Below are 20,463 nucleotides of genomic sequence, written 5' to 3'. Positions count from 1 at the left end.
CGGGGAGCTCCACAAAAAAAGTTCGAGCTTTCGATTGAGTTTTTGGAAACAAACCCCTTGTACTTCGTACAGCTTGAAGTAAATATTTCAACACCTGGCAATGCCGACGATTGCCCAAATTCGCAATGGAGGTGGATAGTGATTCAGGGGTAAGTAAATTTCAACGCTTTTCGTGTATCATTTGTGCAATAAGCCTACATATATAAGTCGGTATATAATCAGAACTAACCAATACCTTGTTCTAGTCGCGCCGGCTGGCTCTGATAAGAGCTGTTAGAACACTCGACGAAGATGGAGCAATTGCGCTTCCCGACAAAATCCACAGTCTCTGGTTATTGCTTTCGGAAACCAAGGCTACGAGATTCCATGGCGTCGAAGAGAACATATTACGATGGCTGTTCAAGCATATGAGCGCCAACACTGAGAATGCTGAACAAGTTCGACGCTACCCTCTCACTTGGACGATTCTAAGCCACGTATTCCCCAAGATTCCGTCTCAGACTTTGGGAAGGTCGCTAGGTTCCCTTCGCTTCATTTCGGTTCTCCATCAGACCGTAGGCGACATTACGACTGCCCGACGGAAATCTCCTTCATCTCCGAGTCAGACGAATGGGGTTGCCTCGGAGAAAAAGAAGAAAAGAAAGAGAGATACAGAGTTTCCTTCAGATATCGAGGAACTTCGTACCCCTGAAGGCTGTATAAAGTCGGCGACCGAGCTTTTCAGGGCTCTCAGCAGTCTCCTTGATCAGGGGAGCCGTCACACAGGGCTCAACACCCAGGAACAAAAAGTTGGAGCTGAACATATCAAATCACTTTTCTCTTCATCTAACGACGAGACTAGAGATATCGCCGCAGGGTTACTTCTAACTTGTGACCGCTCATTAAGTATTTTTGAACGTGGTATTTCCCGGGATCAAGAACCGTGGATCGGAGTTATCGTTACTCTATGGAACCTTCGCCTTCACAACAAAGATGGCAGCCTCGAGTTTGCTAGGCATATATATGTACCAGCCTGTTCTATTCTGGCGAGGTTGCATTGTCTTGCCGGGGTCGCGCCTGTATTGGGAGGTAGCAATACCGCTAAGAACCTCTGGATTCGACAGCTCGAGCAGTTTCTAAGCGCATACTTTATTCGTCCAGCAAGGCACACGTTTGTGGCGGATGAGAATATCCAGGCCTTGGAGACCGCGCTAGGACTCTCGAAGAGGAATCTGGGCGGATCAGCTATCATTACATGGGACGTTGCGGCGAGGACCCCTCGAGATTCGAGTAACCCAAAATCCAAGGCCGAGCATTCATCGTGGGTTCAAAAGATCTTTGAAATCTTACTTAATGCAATCCAGCCTTTAGACCCCCAACTTCGAAATCAAGTCGTCATCCAGATGCTAGAAACGGCTACCCGAACTAGCTCGGTCCCAAACACGGCAGCCCTCCGTTCAGTATGTCAAGAATATGCATTGAGGCCAGACGAAATCGATTGGAATCTAGTTGCCAAAGTCATTGCTTGCGATGCTGATGTGTTCCTCATGGATGATACTTTGATGAAAGACGTTTTTAGCGAAATCGGGTCCTATTCGGGTTGTGACCCCGTTACGAAGGAGACCATTGTAACGGAGATTATGCTTCCCTTGACAGACGCTTTTGCAAAGGCGCGAAACCTGTCGGGCTTCATTGAGAAATGGCACGACTGTCTTCATGAGAGTGTTATAGATTCGCTAGATCAAACTATATGGTTTGATATTAGGATTCGACAACGGCTCTCTAGCATTTTACAAAGCTCGCTGACCAGCACGCAACTGCTACGTATATTGGAGCGTATAGACTCGCCACTTGCTATTACTGGATCGGAATTGGTTGTCCTTGATGGTATCTCTGCGGGAATCACCGAAGAAGAATATATTAACAGCGCCAATTCCAAAATTTCCTCCGCAGTCGGCAAGGAAAAGTCGTACGAAGACCTCCCATCTCCTGTATCATCATTGAGATGGCGTATTGCCGGTCGGCTGGCTTCCTGGGGAACATCTGACGAAGTTCGTCGACTTTGGTCCGAGTTAAAATCAACTCTCAAACATGTCCTCAAGAAGTCTTCTTTATCGAATCCTGAAACCCTGGAAGCATTCGCTTGCTGTCACAAGTTATGGCTAGCAAACTACCCTGGCGGCAAACGCGAGGCAGACCTAGCTAAACTATTGCGTTCATTTCTCGAAAGACTTACTACCGGAATGAAAAGCGATGATGATATTTCTGTGTTTCAGCCCTATTTGGATTATGTCTTTCGTTACCTACCAAAGCTTGCAGAGTTTCCGAAACAGGAAGCAATCGACCTGAGAGATCTCATTACGAACTTATTCTGGCACGTTGGGAAACAGTCCGCGGTTGGGGCTGACGCACAACTTGATGACACCTTACGGTTACTCTTACGCAACGCCGATTGTGAGGATGATGAAGCGTTCGTTGACGCTCTGATATCACAGCCTCTCGACGCCCTTGATAGCGCGGAGACTCAATCAGGTTGGACACAGCCGCAGAGTCTCTCCTTACTTTTGATTCTTTTAGAATTCCCGCGAAATACCTTCACGAAAGGACGCCGTAAACGTATCATGTCTTCGTGGAAGACATGGAGGTCGGCGATAATCAGTCATGCATCACAGGATTCACATTTTGCCGTAGTCATGCTTCGGCTGCTGGTCAATATAATGCAGCAACCAACATTTTACGAGGTAAGCTACTGGGTCCCTGACTTGTGTATGACTCGAATTAATCGTTCATTAGGACATGGAATTTGATGACCTTGTTTACATCTCCTCAAACTTGCCGATTAAGGACCAGAACATACTCGCGTTGGTCGAGAAATTTATCGACCTGACGCTGAGGTGAGTAATAACGAAGCTTCATACCCTCTTCGGAGACTAACGAGCTGCAGGCAAATGGCTGCTAGCGCCGAAGGGCATTCGCAAGCCTACTTGACTAGTGCTTGGGAGTTTGCGGAGGGTATCACGCCAAATAGGACGGAAGTGACGGATGCTCAAATGCTCTTGGTAAAAGGCCTATTCTCTGCACTGGATAAATGCAAGTCGCATGGCTCATCTACCAACTTGGACTCAATAGCAACAAAACTATCAGAAATTATAGTAACCAGCTTATCGCGGATCGGGGACAAAAATGAGTCGACGGAGGCAGCTATCGGGGATGAGTCGATATTGCTTCGACTTTCTGTCGCATTAAGCGGAGCCGCATGCCTTGCTGAAGCCAGTCAACCAAGAACGGTTGAACTCCCGAAAGAGACAATTAAGAAGCTGGAGAGCATAAGCGCGTCATTCATATCGAGCAACCTCGAAATTGGCTGGAAGCTACGGACATGCCTCTTCAGACACAACCCCGATCTATACGACACAACAGATTTATTCGCACAGCTAGACCAGACGTCGGAGACAATTGATGAAGGCTTAGTGTACGGCTTGGTGGATGCTTTCGTTGGGAAAGGAGAGGTTACAGACGATGCTACATGTGATAAGGTGCTTGGCGAGCTAGTTGCTAGTGGCAAGCTGACTGCCGGACCTATCGGACGTCTACTGGCTATCAGGAGGCTTGTCGAACTGCACCAAGGTGAGCGTCCCCAGATTTATTTATTGTTAGTAGCAGTCCCATCTAACGCCATGTTAGGACCTATTGCCCCAAATGGCCTCGGTAAGAGTCGAGACATCCTTGACCTTGGCGCCGTACACGAACGACTCGCGTCTCTACTAAGTCAGGTGGAATCACCCCGCCATTTCAGACAATTGGCAGAAATCTTGGTATTGCTACTTGATAAACATGCCCACTCCATGACCCAGATCAACGTGGAGACGACTCTGAGTAGTGTCGTTCACGTGTGTTCGCAAAAAGGCCCCAAGATCCACGGCCCTAACGCCGCTGGCGAGGTTTACGACAAGCTATACAAGCTTGTGGCTCTTGTCCTCAAGAGACACCGACTTCGCTTAAGAGGGCATTTCCCGATCCTGCTTGCCGCATTGCGAGCACTTCTCAGTACCTTGCTTTCCGATCCTACTTCAACAGCGAGCGTGCCATCCTTGCAAGCACGCCCGCCATGGCTCGAAATACGTCTAAAAGGAAGGCATGCAGACCGGTTTACTCGCCTTCTGACACTAATATGCGAGCCTAGCGCGGCATCCGTAGCCCGCACGCGGTCGAGCGAGCTAGATTCCGCCACGGATGCTGCCAAGCGGACCGCGGGGCAGGACATGTTCACTGTCTTGGAGCTGTATATCAAGTTGCAACTCGAGGTCACCATCCCTCGGGACGTCAGGAAAGCCCTCGAGCTTGGCGTCTATTCGATACTCGACATCACGCCTCAGGGATGCAGGAGGGTATTAAACGAATCGTTGGACGCGAACGGACGCGCCATATTCAGGCAGATGTTCGCGGATTACAAGAAGTTTGGGAAATGGTCGGGTGTTTAACTGGGTCTTGTTACTACATATAGATACTTTCTGGTTAGGAGATATATACCCGGTTACCCTTGTTCATATCCACGTGTCTGAGTATAGAAAAGAATTTGGAATAAGAATAATTAGAAGTCGCATGAGTGGGTGGAGAAAGACTATGAGACTACGTACTTTATTACACGAGCTAATTATACCATTATACTCAAGTGCTTACCGTAAATATGTAAGTATGACATAACATTTTAACATAGGAGCGTGTGTCACCATGTACGAGCTGCACCTACCCGCTCTGACATCCAAACTTACCTAGTCTTAAACTTCTCCCGCATTGAAAACGCTGAGGTCTTTCATCATCCACCACCACACCATAAGCACCAACTCGGAAGACCCTCGAGGCCATGTTGGTGCAATGCGGCTTATCATTGCGCCATAGATGTAAGTCGAACATTGTCTAATATCAGGTTGTTATGTAGGTTGTATGTAGCGAACGACCCGCTAGCTTGGAGACGTTCACACCGAGTTACGGAACGGGACTACTGCACCGAGCCGCGGCGGTCCGGGTTGCCTCTCAGTGGGTCGATTTCTCCAGCCTTATAGCTTCTCCTTGCAAGCATCTCACTCCGCCATCGCATCGCAATTACATATATCGACCAATACCGTCTAACTATCGACCGCGTTCGGGGTTTCACTTAGTCAAAGTAAACCCATGCCTATTAGTCAGATATTGGCTATTTTTCTTACCATTTCGTACCACGCTCGAGCTCGGTTGGCTAATCGAGCTGAGTAGCGATGTGTCTCTTTCGCGTCCTTCTGTGAGATGACATGGCGTACTCTCAAAGGAAGAGTGGGTGTCTGCACGCTCTATAGTGGTGACGAAATATGGGATCAATCGAGTCCCACTGATGTTACTCAACCAAAACCATTCGGAACACTTCGCGGGATCACAAGAGTTATCAATCTTTGTACACCCTCCGGGAAGCACGCCGAGACAAGCAACTAGGGCGATCGCCAAGGCCCGGCTCAGAAAAGACCCTGCTCCTATCGCTGACTACCAGTGTCGAGTTTTTCACTTAGTGCTACTCACGATATACTGGTCTCATTCTCTCGGCTAAGTTGGTCTCTACCCAGACAACTTTCGGCTCTCAAAAAAAGCCGGACCGATTTATCTCGTCCGGACGGCCCTCGAAGCGACACCGGCGCGTGGTAAAATAGCACCGGTTCGCCGCTACGAAGCTTGAAACTATGATTCCTTAGGGCAAGGGGTAAAAAAAAAAGTTCGTTCTCCTCGGCCGCTAGTTTACCGAAGAGAGGCTCAATAGACCCAAATAAGTAAGTAGCTAGCTTTTAGGTCACGCCAACACGTGGCGGTTAACCCAGCCGAAGTCTAGTTCTGACGAAACGTTGCAGACTTATATACCGAGAGCCTAGATTGATGGCCCAGAACTGCGCGGGACCTCCTAGGACCTACTAGTTTGAGGATAAGTGTCGGCGACATGTTCCCTTAAGCAGAGACATCCTCGATCAATGTGTGTTATGTGCGAGTTGTACGCGAGTGTGTGTGTGCGAGTGTGTGTGTGTGTTAGACGTGTCCAGTAGCTTAGCTATTCGATGATATCAGCCCGGTATTCCGACCAACTGTTTACTAGATTCTACCCACGGTCGGACGTATTATTGGCTACGCCTTACGCCCTCGTCAGCTTCTGTATTTACTTCGTCGACCCATTCCTACCATCGTCAGATCGGTAGCAGTCGGCAGTGAGAAATCATCGAAAGACGGACAAATCAGATCGTCAGATGTGCCAACTTGGCTTTACCGAGTGCACGTCCATCCATCTATTCTCGGATGTGGGAAATTCGCACCGGCTTGTTTCGGTGTCAAGTTATCTCGAACGGCTTGAACATCCAAAGGACTGGCTAAAGAAGAGTGGCTTTTCTTGAATATGAGTGGTTCTTCGGGGGAATACCGCGGCAAATCCGTACCATTTCTAGCGTAGCCTGCGTCGCCTCTCGGTCGCCCTATACGGCTTAGGCCGCCCTTGGCGTCACCCGAATGTCGCATGTGGGCCAATTATACATCCAGTCCCCTGATTGCACACTTCCTCCACCGGCTGCCTAATTTGGTCCCTTCTCCCTAGCATGCCGCAAGCTTGACAGGTGTGTGAAGGGGAAGGGTTTTTCTGGTGATAATCCCGAAGTTTTCCTGTCAAAAGAAGACCATCGCCGTCTTTAATTGTCCCTATACCGGGCTTTAATGTCTTCCCCCCTTCCTCATCGTGTAAGTCTCAAATGTAGCCACGTCTTTTTTGCCTGACATGCCCGTCACAGTCAGGCCATCGGATCACGGGTCAAGATCCTGGGCAGGTCGCAGATACAGGCTCGCATCTTCGCCCGATATCTTGTTGCATTATACGCTGACCGACGACACGCGCACTAGTCCGCCGCGAGCCAGACAGCTAGTTCAAAGTTCGTTTGCGGGGGTTGAGAGGAAGAATAATGTGTTCGCTACTAAAAACGGATTCGTCCACGCATGCGTGGATGCGTACAACGAGCACCACTGCCTGGTAATACGGCCGGAGGACGTCTGGTTTGCCATCTTGACTCAGTTCAGCGCCTACGTCAACGCGCACTCCGACGAGCTGCGCAAGCGATTCTGCCATCATGAAGCTCAGCAAGAGCTTCACATAGAGATGGAACTGGACGGACTCGACCACGGCAAGATGGCATTCGCGATGACGAAGCTCATGCAAGAAAACGTCCGGGACGAGGGTCTGCAGCAATGGATCCTGCCGGCTTTCACGACGACAACCAAGGTCGACCAGGCCGTCGCCAGCATCATTTTCATGGGTACGATGCAGAAGTACTTTACGTATAGCTGGGGAACGCGATGCGGAATACCGTCCGTGACCCTGCTCGGCGAGGAGAGCGACTGGATCAAAATCCGAGATCGAGCTGAACGATTAACGACCTTTGGTTCGGAGTCGTCGCGGTGGTTCCGGTTGCTCCAACCCGTATTGGATGGGTTCGTCGCAAGCTTCAGAGATCCCAAGGGCCAGACTACGAGGAGGTTCTGGCAAGCGATCTGTAACGAACACGTGCCCAATGGTAGCGGTACCGTCGCCTACTCGGGATGGATCACTTCGTTCTGCTTTTGGGACGAGAGCGGTCGGTGTCTGCACGGGCCGAAGCCGGGTCAGGAGGTCCAGTTAACAAGGAGTCAAATGCCAAGCGGCTTCGCTAAGGTGCCGGTAACACTACTGGATGACGGCATCGAAATACCTACGGAGATGGTCGCCGGCTCGATGGCGATGAGAGCGTTTCGATCCAAGGTGACAGTCGGCACCGATGGCGGACCGCAAATGCGGCAAGGTGCCGGAAATGACACGATACAGCCCGAAGTCGGCTGGTTCATGTACAAGACGTGACAGCCTAGGGGGTATCGTGGTATTGGCCGCAAACATAATGGTAAGACATGGCTCTCCTATCTCTCGAATCAGCTACATATTCATGGTAGCATTGGCCAAGCCCTGCATGTGACAGGTAGCTAATCATTTCTGCAGTATAATTATAACTTGACCACGACGCTATGGATTGGAGTTCCTCCAACCGTGACCACGTTAGGTGCCAATCCGGACCGACTCTCGGATCTATGCTCGGATCTACCCACACCTAGCCACACTCAATCTTGCGCTGGAGTTAGCAAGCTTTGATAACGGTCGAGGAGCAACAGGCACGCCCGGATCCTTACTCTCCTAATATTAAGAGTGTTTGACGTGGGCCGAAGTCATCAGTCTTCTAGTTTCTAGATGGACCAGTGAGCCCTTTCTGAAGATAGGCGTGGTCGTCTTCTCAGTCCTTAGGCTCGTTGGAGAAGGCTATGGTTGCCGGCTTGGCGTCTCTACTCGATATATGGGACACTGGATCTTTGGACTATTGAGATCCTCAATGACTGAAGGTGGAGGAACTAGTCGTCGAGTTGGCCTAATGCTGCAAAATGTTTGTCAGGGGCACCTCCCGCCGTGTCGATTGAAGACTACTTGGAATCTGAGCTCGAAAAGGTGCCGGATAGGGTTGACGCCAACGTGCACTCGACAATGGCGTCGTCGGGGGAGACGGACAAGGAAGCATTTAAGTGGGCGTTAAACATGATTCTCGGACTTAATGATTAGATACCCGGAATACGGTTTCCTCAACTCTTTGTTGGAGAGTCGCATCGAAGCTGAGCTTCGTCTGCGATTAAGTACGGTATAGCATATGATAGGGAGATGTTATCTTTTTTTTATCTTCTCCACTTCAGTTGTATATACAATGCCCCCGATGGGATTTCAAGTCGAGTTGTTAATAGATCCTGTGGGCTTAGTTAAATATGTCTATATGCTTATTTACATACTTGTACTTATATGTTTTGCTTTCCAACAATGGGGGAAACTGTGTCGTAAATGGGTGAATTCATAATTATGGCTGCATTGTGAGTGTATTCAAGATGGTCATTATCGGCGTTAATAATTGAGGTTTACTATCGAAATGATTCCAAGATTTATATATAAATACCTACTAGCTACCTAGCTATACATTTCGGATGGCTATGATATTCTTATCATATCCTACGTTATGTATGACCTTACTATATTCACTTGATTATTCACCTTGTTTGGATGCTACTATGTGAACAATTCGTGTCTGATATTCTTAGCACGTATAGGAACATATGTACAGGCCGGGAGAGACGTACAACCGAGAGGATGCAAACTCGGGTGTATGTCTGTCTATTTTGCCTACATCCTACCTAAACGTACCCCTTTGCAAATTTCTAAGGACGTACGAACTTGAGGTAGGGTGCGTATGGAAGGCTACATGTTCGAGGATTGAAAAGGGGCGATATATTGGGTGCGTAGGTAAAATCATACATGTGATGATGGACGGAGGGTTAGTAACAATCAATGAATGCACAAAATTGAAGGCATAAAAATAGTAAAAGGAGACCAAAACGACAAAAAAGCTCGGCCCTAAGCTCGATCCAAGGGACTTGCCCTGAACAGGAGGTTGAACCTGCCGCCCTCCAACAGGGATCGAACTCAAGACCTACGAAAAACCCCGGACGGTTTTATCTGGGCCATCACGCCCACCTACCACTACACCATAGCCAGTTGATGGTGGTGCAACAGCAAGCGGATCAGACTTGGAAGGCGGCAGCAAAGGACGGTATATGAGTCAAACTTGGGCTTTGGAAATTCCGCCGTTGCCCGGAAACCTGTGATAGCCCCGCTATATCGTTGTCTTGTTGGTTGTCAAGCCTGAGTCATCATTGGGAAGATGACCTCCGACGATAATCGAATTCTCATATCTTGTGCTGGAGAAAGGCTCATGTGGTGCTTATATGAGATTATCTCGCACTTGAAAATCTAGGAAATTAGTCCCTATTCCCTTAGCCTTTTCTTTAGATCATCCATCCGTCCTTTTCCTACATGTCTAAATTCACTGACAACAGTGCACCAACGAAAGGTCGAGAGAGATGAAATGCTAAATCAATATTTATTGGGTATAATAACGTCGCTGGCAGCCATTCCTATCGTCCAGGAGAAGCTCTACCGCCTTCGTACACTCGTCCCTTAAGGGGTCACCTTATAATACATACCTACCTACTTATCAACCAACACCTTACCACCCATCTCCCCCTAATTCCCAACCATATCCCCATCACCATCCGGATATCCATCAACCAGCTCCTCCCCCCCTTTAACCAACGCATCCAAATTCATCCTAACGCCCCACCTCAAGCCCCTCGACTCCTCCTCCTGCCCGCCCGCCCCATGGTCCGCGATATCGCTATTCGCCCCCCTCGACCCCTTAGCGCGATGGACCTGGAAAACACTCGGCTGCGCCGCGAGACACGCGTGCGGGCCCCCGCGGTCCGGGGACCCGCCCCCCTCGCAGAAGGACTTGAGCTGCAGGTCGAAGGGCTGGTTAGCGTCCTTCAGGCCGACGTGGCGTAGCACGGCGCGGGCACCCGCGCGGCTTACCGCGTACGCGAGGGAGCAGCACGCGTCTTGCGCGTGGTGGTACACGCGCGCGTGGTCCGGGTACGTGGTCTCGAGCCCCGAGATCGACGGGAGGCCTGCTAGTAAGTGCCGGCGTGCCGGTACGGTAGGGTCCGGGACCCGGACGACGCGGCCCTTGGGCAGAGCCGCGTTCGTGGCGAATGCGAAGGCCATGCCGCAGTGCCCGGCCCATAGCACGTCCCAGGCGTCGCCGTACGGGGATGTCGTGGGGACGCGGGTAAGTGGCAGCGAGGCGAAGTCCATGTCCGGGACGGTGGAGGGGCCGAAGGTGCCGTTCGGGAACGTGGGGTCGGCGAATGTAGGGGATGATGGGTCTGGAGAGGAGAGGAGAGGCTGGGTGAGCGCGTGCGTGGCCAGCGCGAAGTCGTGCATTTGCTCCCGGATCCGGATGTCCCAGTCGGCGTCGTCTTCCATGATTAGTGCTGACGAGAGGTTTCTTCGTACGACTCTGATATGCGGTATGCGTTAGTGATGGCATGTTCATGCCGATGATTTCGGAGGTGTGTTAAATATGCGAGAGTTGAGCACGAACTCTTGGATTGCGTTCATGTGAGCTCGCCAGGCTCCTATGACGGGATCGGCTAGGCGCTTAAGCTCCTCCTCGCTACTGAGTAGTGCCTTGTCGGGCACATCCTTGCCGTCGACGCCATCGATGAATTCTATCTCGAGGTTGCTGAGAGCTGCGGCTAGGACCATGCCATCGCGGCGATCTGTACGAGATGGTCGGCTGATGACGAATATCTTCTCGAACTGCGTACTAGCGTTAGACCCTCGTCCTATAATTAAACCAACAAATAACCGTTGACTCACGCCAAGAGTAGTGTTATAAATATCATCCGTTATATCAGGGACCGAAGATTTTATCCTGTCAGCGTGGAAATATGGCACTGGACTTGCTCCCCCCTTCGTGGAGAGGAGATACAGAGAAAAGACGAAAAAGGCGACTACGCCGAGAAGGACTGGATTGGGAAGCCGTCGGGCTGGCTTAAGGAGAGACATGACGAAGATGTTTAATCCATATTGTCGAAATTTAGGACGAACCGAAATAAGTGATCTCTTACCTCTTTACATTATATAGGTACTGGTAAGCAAGTACAATCACTCGCTTCCTCCGTCTGATATTGAATCATGTCACACGTGTTAAATATAGGTGATTGTAGAGCGAGCCAACCAATAGCAGGAAAGAATAAATGGTTCCAGCTATATTAATCGTCAGCCTTGTCAAGTTGGGGGTAGCTGTTGTCAGACAACCTTTAAGACGTCAGCACACTCTTACACATTGTAGTTCAGGAGACCATCGAGTTTGCGACTAGCAGAATACCCGCCTGGCGCCCAAATATATAAATGCCAGTCCGTTGTAACATATTCTTGCCTGGATACGCGAGCTTTGTTAATGTTTCAACTCTTGTTGCTGTTTGTAGATACCTATGGGACGGCGTTATTCATCTCTCCTGTGACTTGTGATCCCACTCCCTACGGCCACCATTAAGGATGAATTAGACCCAAATCAAACATGTGAATTGTTGGTGGTAGTCCAAAGAATCACCAGGACGTGTCCACATAGCACGAATGTCTTGGAGAAATGCAATTTGTTACGCGGCTGTTGAGATCTTCCACAACCGCCGTGTTTCGTGAATCGGTATACGACGAAGCTTCTGATTTGAATGCAAGCTCTAACTCGGACTGAGATGGCGGTTGTTGGTCTTGCGCCTCCATCGCCTCATATCATAAATTTCCGGAAACCCCCCGCATACTCCGTAGACCAGCTGGGCTTGTTTCCCACTGAATAGATCGAGCCGCGAATTAGTTCCTTTCCTCGTCTGAACGAGGGATCCTGCGCATTCTTTAGCATACAACTTACCGCGTATATGATCAGCAGTATGTGTTTAGTATCCAGTAGGCAATATAACATATCCGTAACTAGAGTCAAACCTCCTCGAATTCGTCGGACGACTAATGCTACAAGAAAACAAAACAATCCTAAAACCCAAGGCTATGCAAAAGCGCCAAATTCCCATCATAATGCAACATCTATCCGACAGCGCATTGTGCCCTATCCCTGTATATGTGCCAGAACAGGCTCGTGACAGCTTCGCTAAAATATACACCACTATCCTCATAAGAAAAAGCCGCTTAGAGTCCGTGTTCCTTTTCCTCGAGTTCGCGCATGTACTTCACGAATCTCTTCTTGTGGGTCTGTATCCAAGTTAGTACGTGGCTGAGACAACGACGTCATTGTGAGACTTACCATCCCCGCATAACGGCCATCTTTGAGGACGCATATATACCGTAGACCGAGTTTAGCAAAACACTCGTACACCAGGTCCATCGGCGATTTGATGTCCAAAGCGACTGGCGCGGGATCTATATAAGGCGTGAAGTCTGTAGGGTCTCGCTCCGGGGATTCTTCCTCATCTATGCTGGGTACACTCGCCATAAGACAGAGGCTACTACTCTCATCTTCGAGATTATCCAAGGCATATTCCAAGTCGGGGGCAGGAATCAAGCCGACAAGGATGTTATCTCTGAGTATCGGTAGCCCGCCATCTAACTCTCCAGCTCGATGGAGAAGATCCAACTTCGAACGAAGTTTTGTCGCCGCAACCAAAGGCGAGCTGCTGATATCGATGACACGCTCATGACGAAAGCGCGGGACAATATCCGCGAGATCGGAGGTGAAGATGGGCTTATGTTTGTTGTCCAGGTATGGATAAGCGTTCATGTTTGTGAGCAAGTCGTAGATACTGAGCGGCTCTAAGGCATCGGCTGTCCATTTGGCGACAAGAATAGCCAAAGAAAAGGGGAGGACATAATCCAAACTTCCTGTAAGCTCAAAAAGAATGACGGCGAGGGTGACGGACAATCTTGTCACGCCACACATCGTCGAGCCCGCAGCGATGAGTCCGTACACGCCCGGCTGGACACACGTCGATTCTTGGAGGAGGGGACAACTTCCCCATATGCTCCAGTGCGGAAACCGAAGTACTATCCATTGCATCAGATGACCGACAATTCTGCCCATAAGACCACCGACAACCATGGAAGGGACATAGATTCCTGCGGGGACTTTAATGCCAAACGTGATGGTTGTTAGGAATCCCTTGATGACAAAAGCGGCGAGCAACATTCGAATGATACCTGGTATATCGTCGATGCTTTCAGCGCAGAGGCCCAACTCGTCATCTCTGCTGTCGTCCTGGCAAGGAGCAGCCAAATTGAGCAAAAGCTTCGCGACCGGAAGTTTGGTCAAAGTGTTCCAATAACCGATAAGTCCTGTCACTAGAGCAACCAGAACAACCTCTAGAAGCGGGTATTTCTTAATAGCTGGGATCTTACGGAAAGATAGGGCCCAACGACGCGATGCCTTGATGAACAAAGCCCCGAAAGCGCCACCTAATACCCCCACTAGAATGAAGCCCACCAGTTCAAACCATTCCCAGTCGATCTTATAGCGGACCTCGAACATAACAATCTTATGTGTACCGTAGGGATTTAGAAATTTCAAAGACAGCGCTGCGACGATGCAGCAGAAGAATGTACGGAAAAGCGTCTTTGCCGGGAAATAATAGGCGACCTCCTCAAGACCAAAGAGGACGCCGCCAAGAGGTGCTCCGAATGCAACAACAACGCCCGCTGCGGCTGCGGCTGACAGTACTTCGCGCCTTTTGCCATCATTACGATCGTACTTGGTAAAAATTCGACAGCAGATATTGCCAATACAAGTAGCGATATGGACATAGGGACCCTCCTTACCAAGACTCAGGCCTGAAGCCACACTCAAGATCAATCCTACCGATTTGATGACAAGAGTCTTTAAGCCAAGAAAGCCGTGTAACACGAATCCGCTAAGAATCACACGAACTTCGGCTACACCACTGCCCGCTGCGGAATAGTATATCATCGGAGCTGGAGAATCGACGTCCTGACGGACCTGTCTTGGGCTTATATTCCCGTCATCGTCCTCGTCGTTATCGTCTGGCGGTTGACGGGAGTAGTCGGCGGCCAGGTTCTCATCCAACGTCGACATCCGGTAAGCCGAAGGAACCACAGTTTTAGTCGATAGAGTAAGTAGGCAAGATGAAACTGCAAGAACAAGGACGGCGATAACATATATTCCGAATTCTGTCCATTTGTTGCCGAACGGATGGCCGCCGAGAACCTCCGACCAAGATCGCCAATCCGTACATGGGCCATGGGGACAACATCTCTATAATTATCATCAGCCACTATGTGCACATGAGGAAGTAAATTGTTTTTACCTTCTCCCTTATGTACCATCCTCGCGTACAATAACCGTCTTTATAGTCGAAGATGGTAGTCTCGGCCACGTTAACACAATAGGCGAGTAGAGCTACCAGAACGCCAACCAAGGCGCTTAGTACCCAGCCCTGAGCACCATCAAACAATACGATGAGTCTGCCTACGAAGTCCTTACGGCTACGCAACTGTTTTACTCGATATGCGTCTGCGATACTGTCGTGTACCCAGTCGGTCGAGGTGAATTGATCATACCATATCCGATCGTCGGCAAGGAGAGAGCTTTTCGACTCTGTCATTGGATCCTGGCGATCAGAAAGGGCCTGTATCAATCGCTGTCCCCACGACTCGTGCCGCGAATGATATCGTGAGCTATGGGGTGTCCCGACATAGCTATGATTTCTCGATAGGGAAATCCTTGGGTTGCCTATAGGACTTTGTATACGGACATGGGAGTGCGAAGGGCGTAGAAGAGCGGTATTCTCGTCTGGGGCTTCGGATAGTGAATGCCGTCTGCTTCTTCTAGAATGATGGCGCGGATATGTAGGAGAGACAGGGACCGATAGGGTCGGGTCGTCATGTGAAGGTGTATCGGCCATGACGGGCAACTAAGAGCGACTTCGGAACTGTTCGAAACGGGGAGCGTGGGGTGGGAGATGGAGGTGAATTCGTCTTAGGCGTCATGGGCACGGAGAAGGCAGCAGGCAATCTGCCTGTCGGCTGAGTTGGTCGGGGCGAGGCGTGGTTAATCGCAAGCACTCAGGATCTTAGGTAGATAAAGAAGCTCGGAGGTAGGTTAAGCGCGATTTCGAAGAGATCCTCATATTATGTACATATGGGTAGGGGGTGTCAGCAGCTCCCGGGGGAGCATCGTAGGTGGAGACCCCGATGGCGTCTTATTTAGGAGGTTATTACAATGATTATCTTTTGCACCTTTCCAACAACTTGAAATTCGAACAAAGAAGAAACAGGGAATTCGCCCTAACAGCTTAGATTAGAGAAGAACCCCAGAATCAACTGACAACTACCTACTACTAAGCATGTGTTACCATACTAGATTGTTAACTCTAACTTTAGTTAAGGTGGTTTGAAGTGATGGAGTAAGGAGCTAACAAAGGTCAGATGGAGGTTTAGTGGGCCTTAAAAGAATCCCAAGGTGTTTGTTCTTGTAAGGCCACATGCCAATTATATCATTGTGGGGCTATCCAGATCGCTGCTACCCACATCGTTATCGGTAGGTACTTCCAGGGCTACGTGCATTTGTACGACCTTCGCTGCTTCGTAAAATTACTGGCGTGACACTACAGTGAGATAGCAGCCATTGGTTCAATATTGTAGGTAATGTGAAACATCCATGGACGCTGCTAGAGCCGATCTCCAGCGCCGCGTCGTATCGCTAAGGTCGCTAAAGTCGCTAAAGCCACTAAAAGCCATGCGCGAAAACTATGACCCACAGTAGCAGACTAAATAGATCGACGTTTCCATAAGCCCGATATCTCAACTTCATCAAACGTCAATCTCGATGTGTTGACAGTTAACGCCGTACACGCCGTACACGCCACAAATCCATTGAAGACACCTACAGTAATTAGGTGACTTCTATTTTTCCAGACCTAGCAAGAGAACTAGGTAACCTGGTAAGACGAGGCTGAAAGGTTAGGCTCGGCTCAGCTATCAACTTTTGACTGCTCATCTACGATACCTCGCTAAGGGTATGGTAGAGATCTCGATAAGGATGGATATGGAATAACGTCTACTCATCATGTCATCTAAACAGGGGAAGAGTTCAGCTGTGCCAAAATTCGGTTCTTTCAAGCCAAAGCCCGAGACAACCCAAGTCCAACCAACTCATGAAGATGATAAGTCAAGGCAACGTGATGAACGCACTATTTCTCGGAAGGAAAATAGCCGCCATTCCTTAGCAGATAAATCCCATCAATCTGACTATACTCTCACTCATGAAATCTCATATCGTCCTCCCCCCTCGGAACAAGTTAAGGATACCTTGTTCATTTATGACAAACGAGGTGACTCCTCGATTAGGAGATATGGAGGTATCAATCGCCGTGATGTTCCCAACTATCATCGTTTTGGATCCGGCCGTATTCTTGGGGTTGATGGCTATATGAGAGTTGATCGTACTAAAAGTCATGATGAGTTCTTCATACTGGGTCATCACGAAACCCGTTCTCTTCTCAGTAGTGACAGGAAGACCCTTTTAGCCAAAGGCCATCATAAAATCCAACCTGTTAGGGTTCGACGGGAACGGTCACAAACAGTGACAGGGTCGGAGGATTTTGTCCCCTTTAAGTCTGCAAGGAAACGAAAGCGAGCCGGTTCTGAGTCAGGGGGTTCGTCAAGCGAAGAAGAGCAATCGTATAGATCAATCTATGGGAAGAGCAAGGATCATGAGAATTCTGATAGCGATGTGAATTATGGTAGTGACACATCCGCAGACCCAAGGGACATCGGATTGGATGATCCTATAAATTTCAAGTCAGTTGAATTATCTAGGAAAGTACGAGACCATCCAGAAGACATCGATGCTTGGTTCGAGCTAGTCGATCATCAAGATACTCTTCTGCGAGCAAGCGGTCAAGGCGAGCGTCATCCCACAGCGGCAGAAGTCAAAAGCTTCGCTGATATCAAACTGTCAATGCTTGAGCAGGCATACTCTCATGCAACTACTGAGTTTCAACGAGAGAAGTTGCAGTTAAGAATCATGCGAGAAGGTTCTAAAATATGGGAAGCTAAGACTTTAACGAAACGATGGGATGAAGCTCTCGAAAAGCACGGAACCAGTTTTGAACTGTGGAAAGACTACATGAACTTCCAGCAAACGAGGCTATCGGCATTCCAGTACGAGAAGATCAAGAAACTTTATGTTGAACGACTCCGGCAATTAGAATTGAAAGCTTCGACTAAGGAACCCCATCCGGATCGCGTCCGGATTTACGAACAGTTGATATACATATTCCTCAGAGCTACCCGCTTCATTTCAGATGCCGGGTATAGAGAACTTGCTACAGCAGCATGGCAGGCCACACTAGAATTGACATTTGCTCGTCCCTCAGCTCTAAAGGAACAATCGACGACTGAAGTGCCCCCCAACTTCCAGGACTTCTGGGAGAGTGAAGTGCCGCGGATAGGAGAGGAGTCGGCTGAAGGATGGGCAGCTTTTGAGCAAAATCATGGAACACAAGAACCTCCCGAGCCCAAATATTTAGACAAGTCGACATCTCCAAGTACTCGAGATGGGTATAAAGCGTGGTCAATCATTGAACAACACAAAGCTCAAGCTGCCACAAATCCAGCTCGCACTTTGGACGATGGAGCAGAGGACGATCCGTTCCGAGTCGTTATGTTTGCGGATATTCAAGAAATAATTTTGTTCCTTCCAACAGAAATCATCCCTAGTATCCAGAATCAATTATTAGATGCATTCTTAATATTTTGCCGATTACCTCCCGCACACTGTTCCAGCGGTATCGTCCGAAATATGACTTTGGACGATTTCCTCGTTCGCAGTTCAGCGAACCTCATCACTACAGAGGCTTCACCGGATATGGCCACGAATTCCGAGGAGCAGGATAAAAAGCCGCCGGAGTTCTTGCACGATTATCAACGAATGGTTACCACATCGGAAATACTCTTTCCAGCGCCGAATTGGTTTAAGATCATGAAGAAGATTCGAGATGATTTCCCCACTGACCAATACCAGTGGGTTTCCATTACACTGAAACAGCTCGTGCGAACCTTCGGGGTCCGTGGACTTGCTCCATATTATTTCGCTTTTGAGTCGATCAATGGCCCAGGGAATGAGAAGAAAACGGCCAAGGCGTTGCTGAAGCAAGATTCAACGAACATCCTTCTATATCGAGGTTACTCAATACTTGAATGGACAAAGGGTAACAAGGATGTCGCTCGTAATACCGTAGCTGCTGCGATGGGTTTAACGACAATTTCGCCTCATGATAGGCTTTCCTTGGGTATTGCTGCGGCGTGGATGGAAATAGAGGACCGCAATTTGGCCAAGGGGACACTTCAACTATGTTCCTTGTCAGATGATAATTATTCTACGACATCGATACTGCAAAATTCATCTACATCCACGGCCCAAATACTAAAGGCTAAACAGTTTCTATCATCGAACCGAGATTATTCATTATCCTCGGGCAATGTCGAGGATGCCATCGTCTACGCCGAAGGCCTAGCTTTACTCGAATACCTGACACAACAAAGCAATAAAGAGCCTTCTAACGGAATCCAAGGAGACATATGGTCCGCGATTTCGAGCATTTCGACCTGCTCGGATGAACTAGTTGCACGTGGCCTGGGGAACAGTTCTTCTCATGAGCGACTGCTCCAGTTTGCTGCTCGTCTACTTTACTATTATGCCAGTCAGGGGTATGCAGTCATTTCCGGCCATTCATAATAGACACGTACTAACAAATTGTTCATATAGGTCTTTCAGACCCGGGTTTCTACGTGAGCAGCTTACGAAGTACATCAACTTCTTCCCTCAGAACACAATATTCCTCAGCTTATTCGCGTGGAGAGAGGCACGTCTGAGCATCGACGACAATGTACGCTCTATCCTCGATAAAGTCGTCTTAGTCGAGCCACACGATTGTGTCAGTAGCCGGGTGTTTGCCATCCGCTATGAGTCGCGCGCCGGCAACGTACACTCCACGCGAGCGGCATTCGAGCACGCCCTCGAGAGCGACGCGTGCAAGAACCATCCCGGCCTGTGGATATCGTATATCCGGTTCTGCCATGACAACAAGGCGCTTAGGTCCAAGGCTAAGAGCGTCTTCTACCGAGCGATCCAGCGCTGTCCGTGGTCGAAGGAAGTTTTCATGGAGGCGTTCGTCACGCTGGGTAGAGACATGGATTCGTCGGAACTTAGGTCGGTCTACAATACGCTCTGCGAGAAGGGGTTGAGAGTACATGTCGAGATGGAAGAGTTCGTGGAGAAGTGGCGGAGGGAGCAGAAGGAGAAGGATAGGGTGAGGAGATAGGTGTCCTCGGCTTAGAACCATACGTGAGATTGGCTTCTCTAGATGAAACATTGACATTGGATAACAAATGACCACACCGCATAATATAAACAATAAGGACTTCTCGATCAGATTATACTATCTTGGTGATAATATTTTAGCCCCCAGTTCCGTGTTACTGACCTATCATGCTAGTACGATGAAGTGCTGACTTCTTTTAAGGTGGCATGTTCCTGTCACGTTCGTAAGCTGGACGTAATCGAAGGGATATACGACTACCCAGGCAGCCAAGACAGATACGTTACGATAATAGATAGACTATATACACGACTATCGTCGAAACCAGGTGACTATATACAAGCAGTGACAACAATTACCAAGGCAAGGACCACTGGGCCCTACCTAATCCAAACAACAAAAAGGGGGCAAAACCGGACATCAACCTCCCGCAAATCCATTCATTCATTCTTTCCTGTCTGGAACAGGGTCCCGGCCCATGCGAGAAAGGGGGAAGTGACGAAGGAAACCAAAACGCAATGCAACAACCTTCCTTGCCCATGTAAACGACCAAGCCCCGAGGAAGGATCGAAGCCCGGACAAGGCAAGACAAGACAAGACAAGACAAGGGGAGAAGAGATGAGATGAGATGATGGGGTATGCAGGTACGAGCGATAAAAGCGACCGATCCAAGACACCGAATTCCGT

At 49.1% G+C, this 20,463-nt stretch overlaps 5 protein-coding genes across 5 annotated transcripts; 3 read left to right on the top strand and 2 right to left on the bottom strand.

Annotated features, from left to right (window-relative positions):
* The first annotated feature begins 38 nt into the window (after positions 1-38).
* Positions 39-4,645, top strand: F4807DRAFT_415253 (Urb2/Npa2 family-domain-containing protein). The gene is made up of 5 exons (XM_047997023.1): positions 39-149; positions 246-2,720; positions 2,773-2,873; positions 2,924-3,606; positions 3,664-4,645. Exons 1-5 carry the CDS (start codon positions 126-128, stop codon positions 4,458-4,460), a joined length of 4,080 nt encoding a protein of 1,359 aa, XP_047856749.1. The 5' UTR covers positions 39-125; the 3' UTR covers positions 4,461-4,645.
* A 1,985-nt stretch (positions 4,646-6,630) lies between these two features.
* F4807DRAFT_363660 (uncharacterized protein) lies at positions 6,631-8,508 on the top strand. Its single transcript, XM_047995596.1, has one exon. The coding sequence runs from the start codon at positions 6,758-6,760 to the stop codon at positions 7,865-7,867; it is 1,110 nt and encodes a 369-aa protein (XP_047856748.1). The 5' UTR covers positions 6,631-6,757; the 3' UTR covers positions 7,868-8,508.
* Positions 8,509-9,762: 1,254 nt separating this feature from the next.
* F4807DRAFT_363495 (glycosyltransferase family 25 protein) lies at positions 9,763-11,960 on the bottom strand. Its single transcript, XM_047995595.1, has 3 exons — positions 11,753-11,960; positions 11,034-11,701; positions 9,763-10,949 (listed from the first exon to the last, which is right to left on the bottom strand). Exons 2-3 carry the CDS (start codon positions 11,498-11,500, stop codon positions 10,118-10,120), a joined length of 1,299 nt encoding a protein of 432 aa, XP_047856747.1. The 5' UTR covers positions 11,501-11,701; positions 11,753-11,960; the 3' UTR covers positions 9,763-10,117.
* A 651-nt stretch (positions 11,961-12,611) lies between these two features.
* Positions 12,612-15,467, bottom strand: F4807DRAFT_363493 (chloride channel). The gene is made up of 3 exons (XM_047995594.1): positions 14,761-15,467; positions 12,750-14,708; positions 12,612-12,697 (listed from the first exon to the last, which is right to left on the bottom strand). The coding sequence occupies exons 1-3, from the start codon at positions 15,355-15,357 to the stop codon at positions 12,635-12,637; spliced, it is 2,619 nt and encodes an 872-aa protein (XP_047856746.1). The 5' UTR covers positions 15,358-15,467; the 3' UTR covers positions 12,612-12,634.
* Positions 15,468-16,269: 802 nt separating this feature from the next.
* On the top strand, positions 16,270-19,884 carry F4807DRAFT_415217 (DUF1740-domain-containing protein). The gene is made up of 2 exons (XM_047997022.1): positions 16,270-19,165; positions 19,224-19,884. The coding sequence occupies exons 1-2, from the start codon at positions 16,521-16,523 to the stop codon at positions 19,777-19,779; spliced, it is 3,201 nt and encodes a 1,066-aa protein (XP_047856745.1). The 5' UTR covers positions 16,270-16,520; the 3' UTR covers positions 19,780-19,884.
* Positions 19,885-20,463: the final 579 nt, after the last annotated feature.

This window comes from Annulohypoxylon truncatum, assembly GCF_022578515.1.
Source record: "Annulohypoxylon truncatum strain CBS 140777 unplaced genomic scaffold F4807scaffold_7, whole genome shotgun sequence".
In the NCBI taxonomy this organism is placed as follows: domain Eukaryota; kingdom Fungi; phylum Ascomycota; class Sordariomycetes; order Xylariales; family Hypoxylaceae; genus Annulohypoxylon; species Annulohypoxylon truncatum.
The sequence above is the reverse complement of the archived record's forward strand: the minus strand, read 5'-3'. Positions and strand labels throughout refer to the sequence as shown.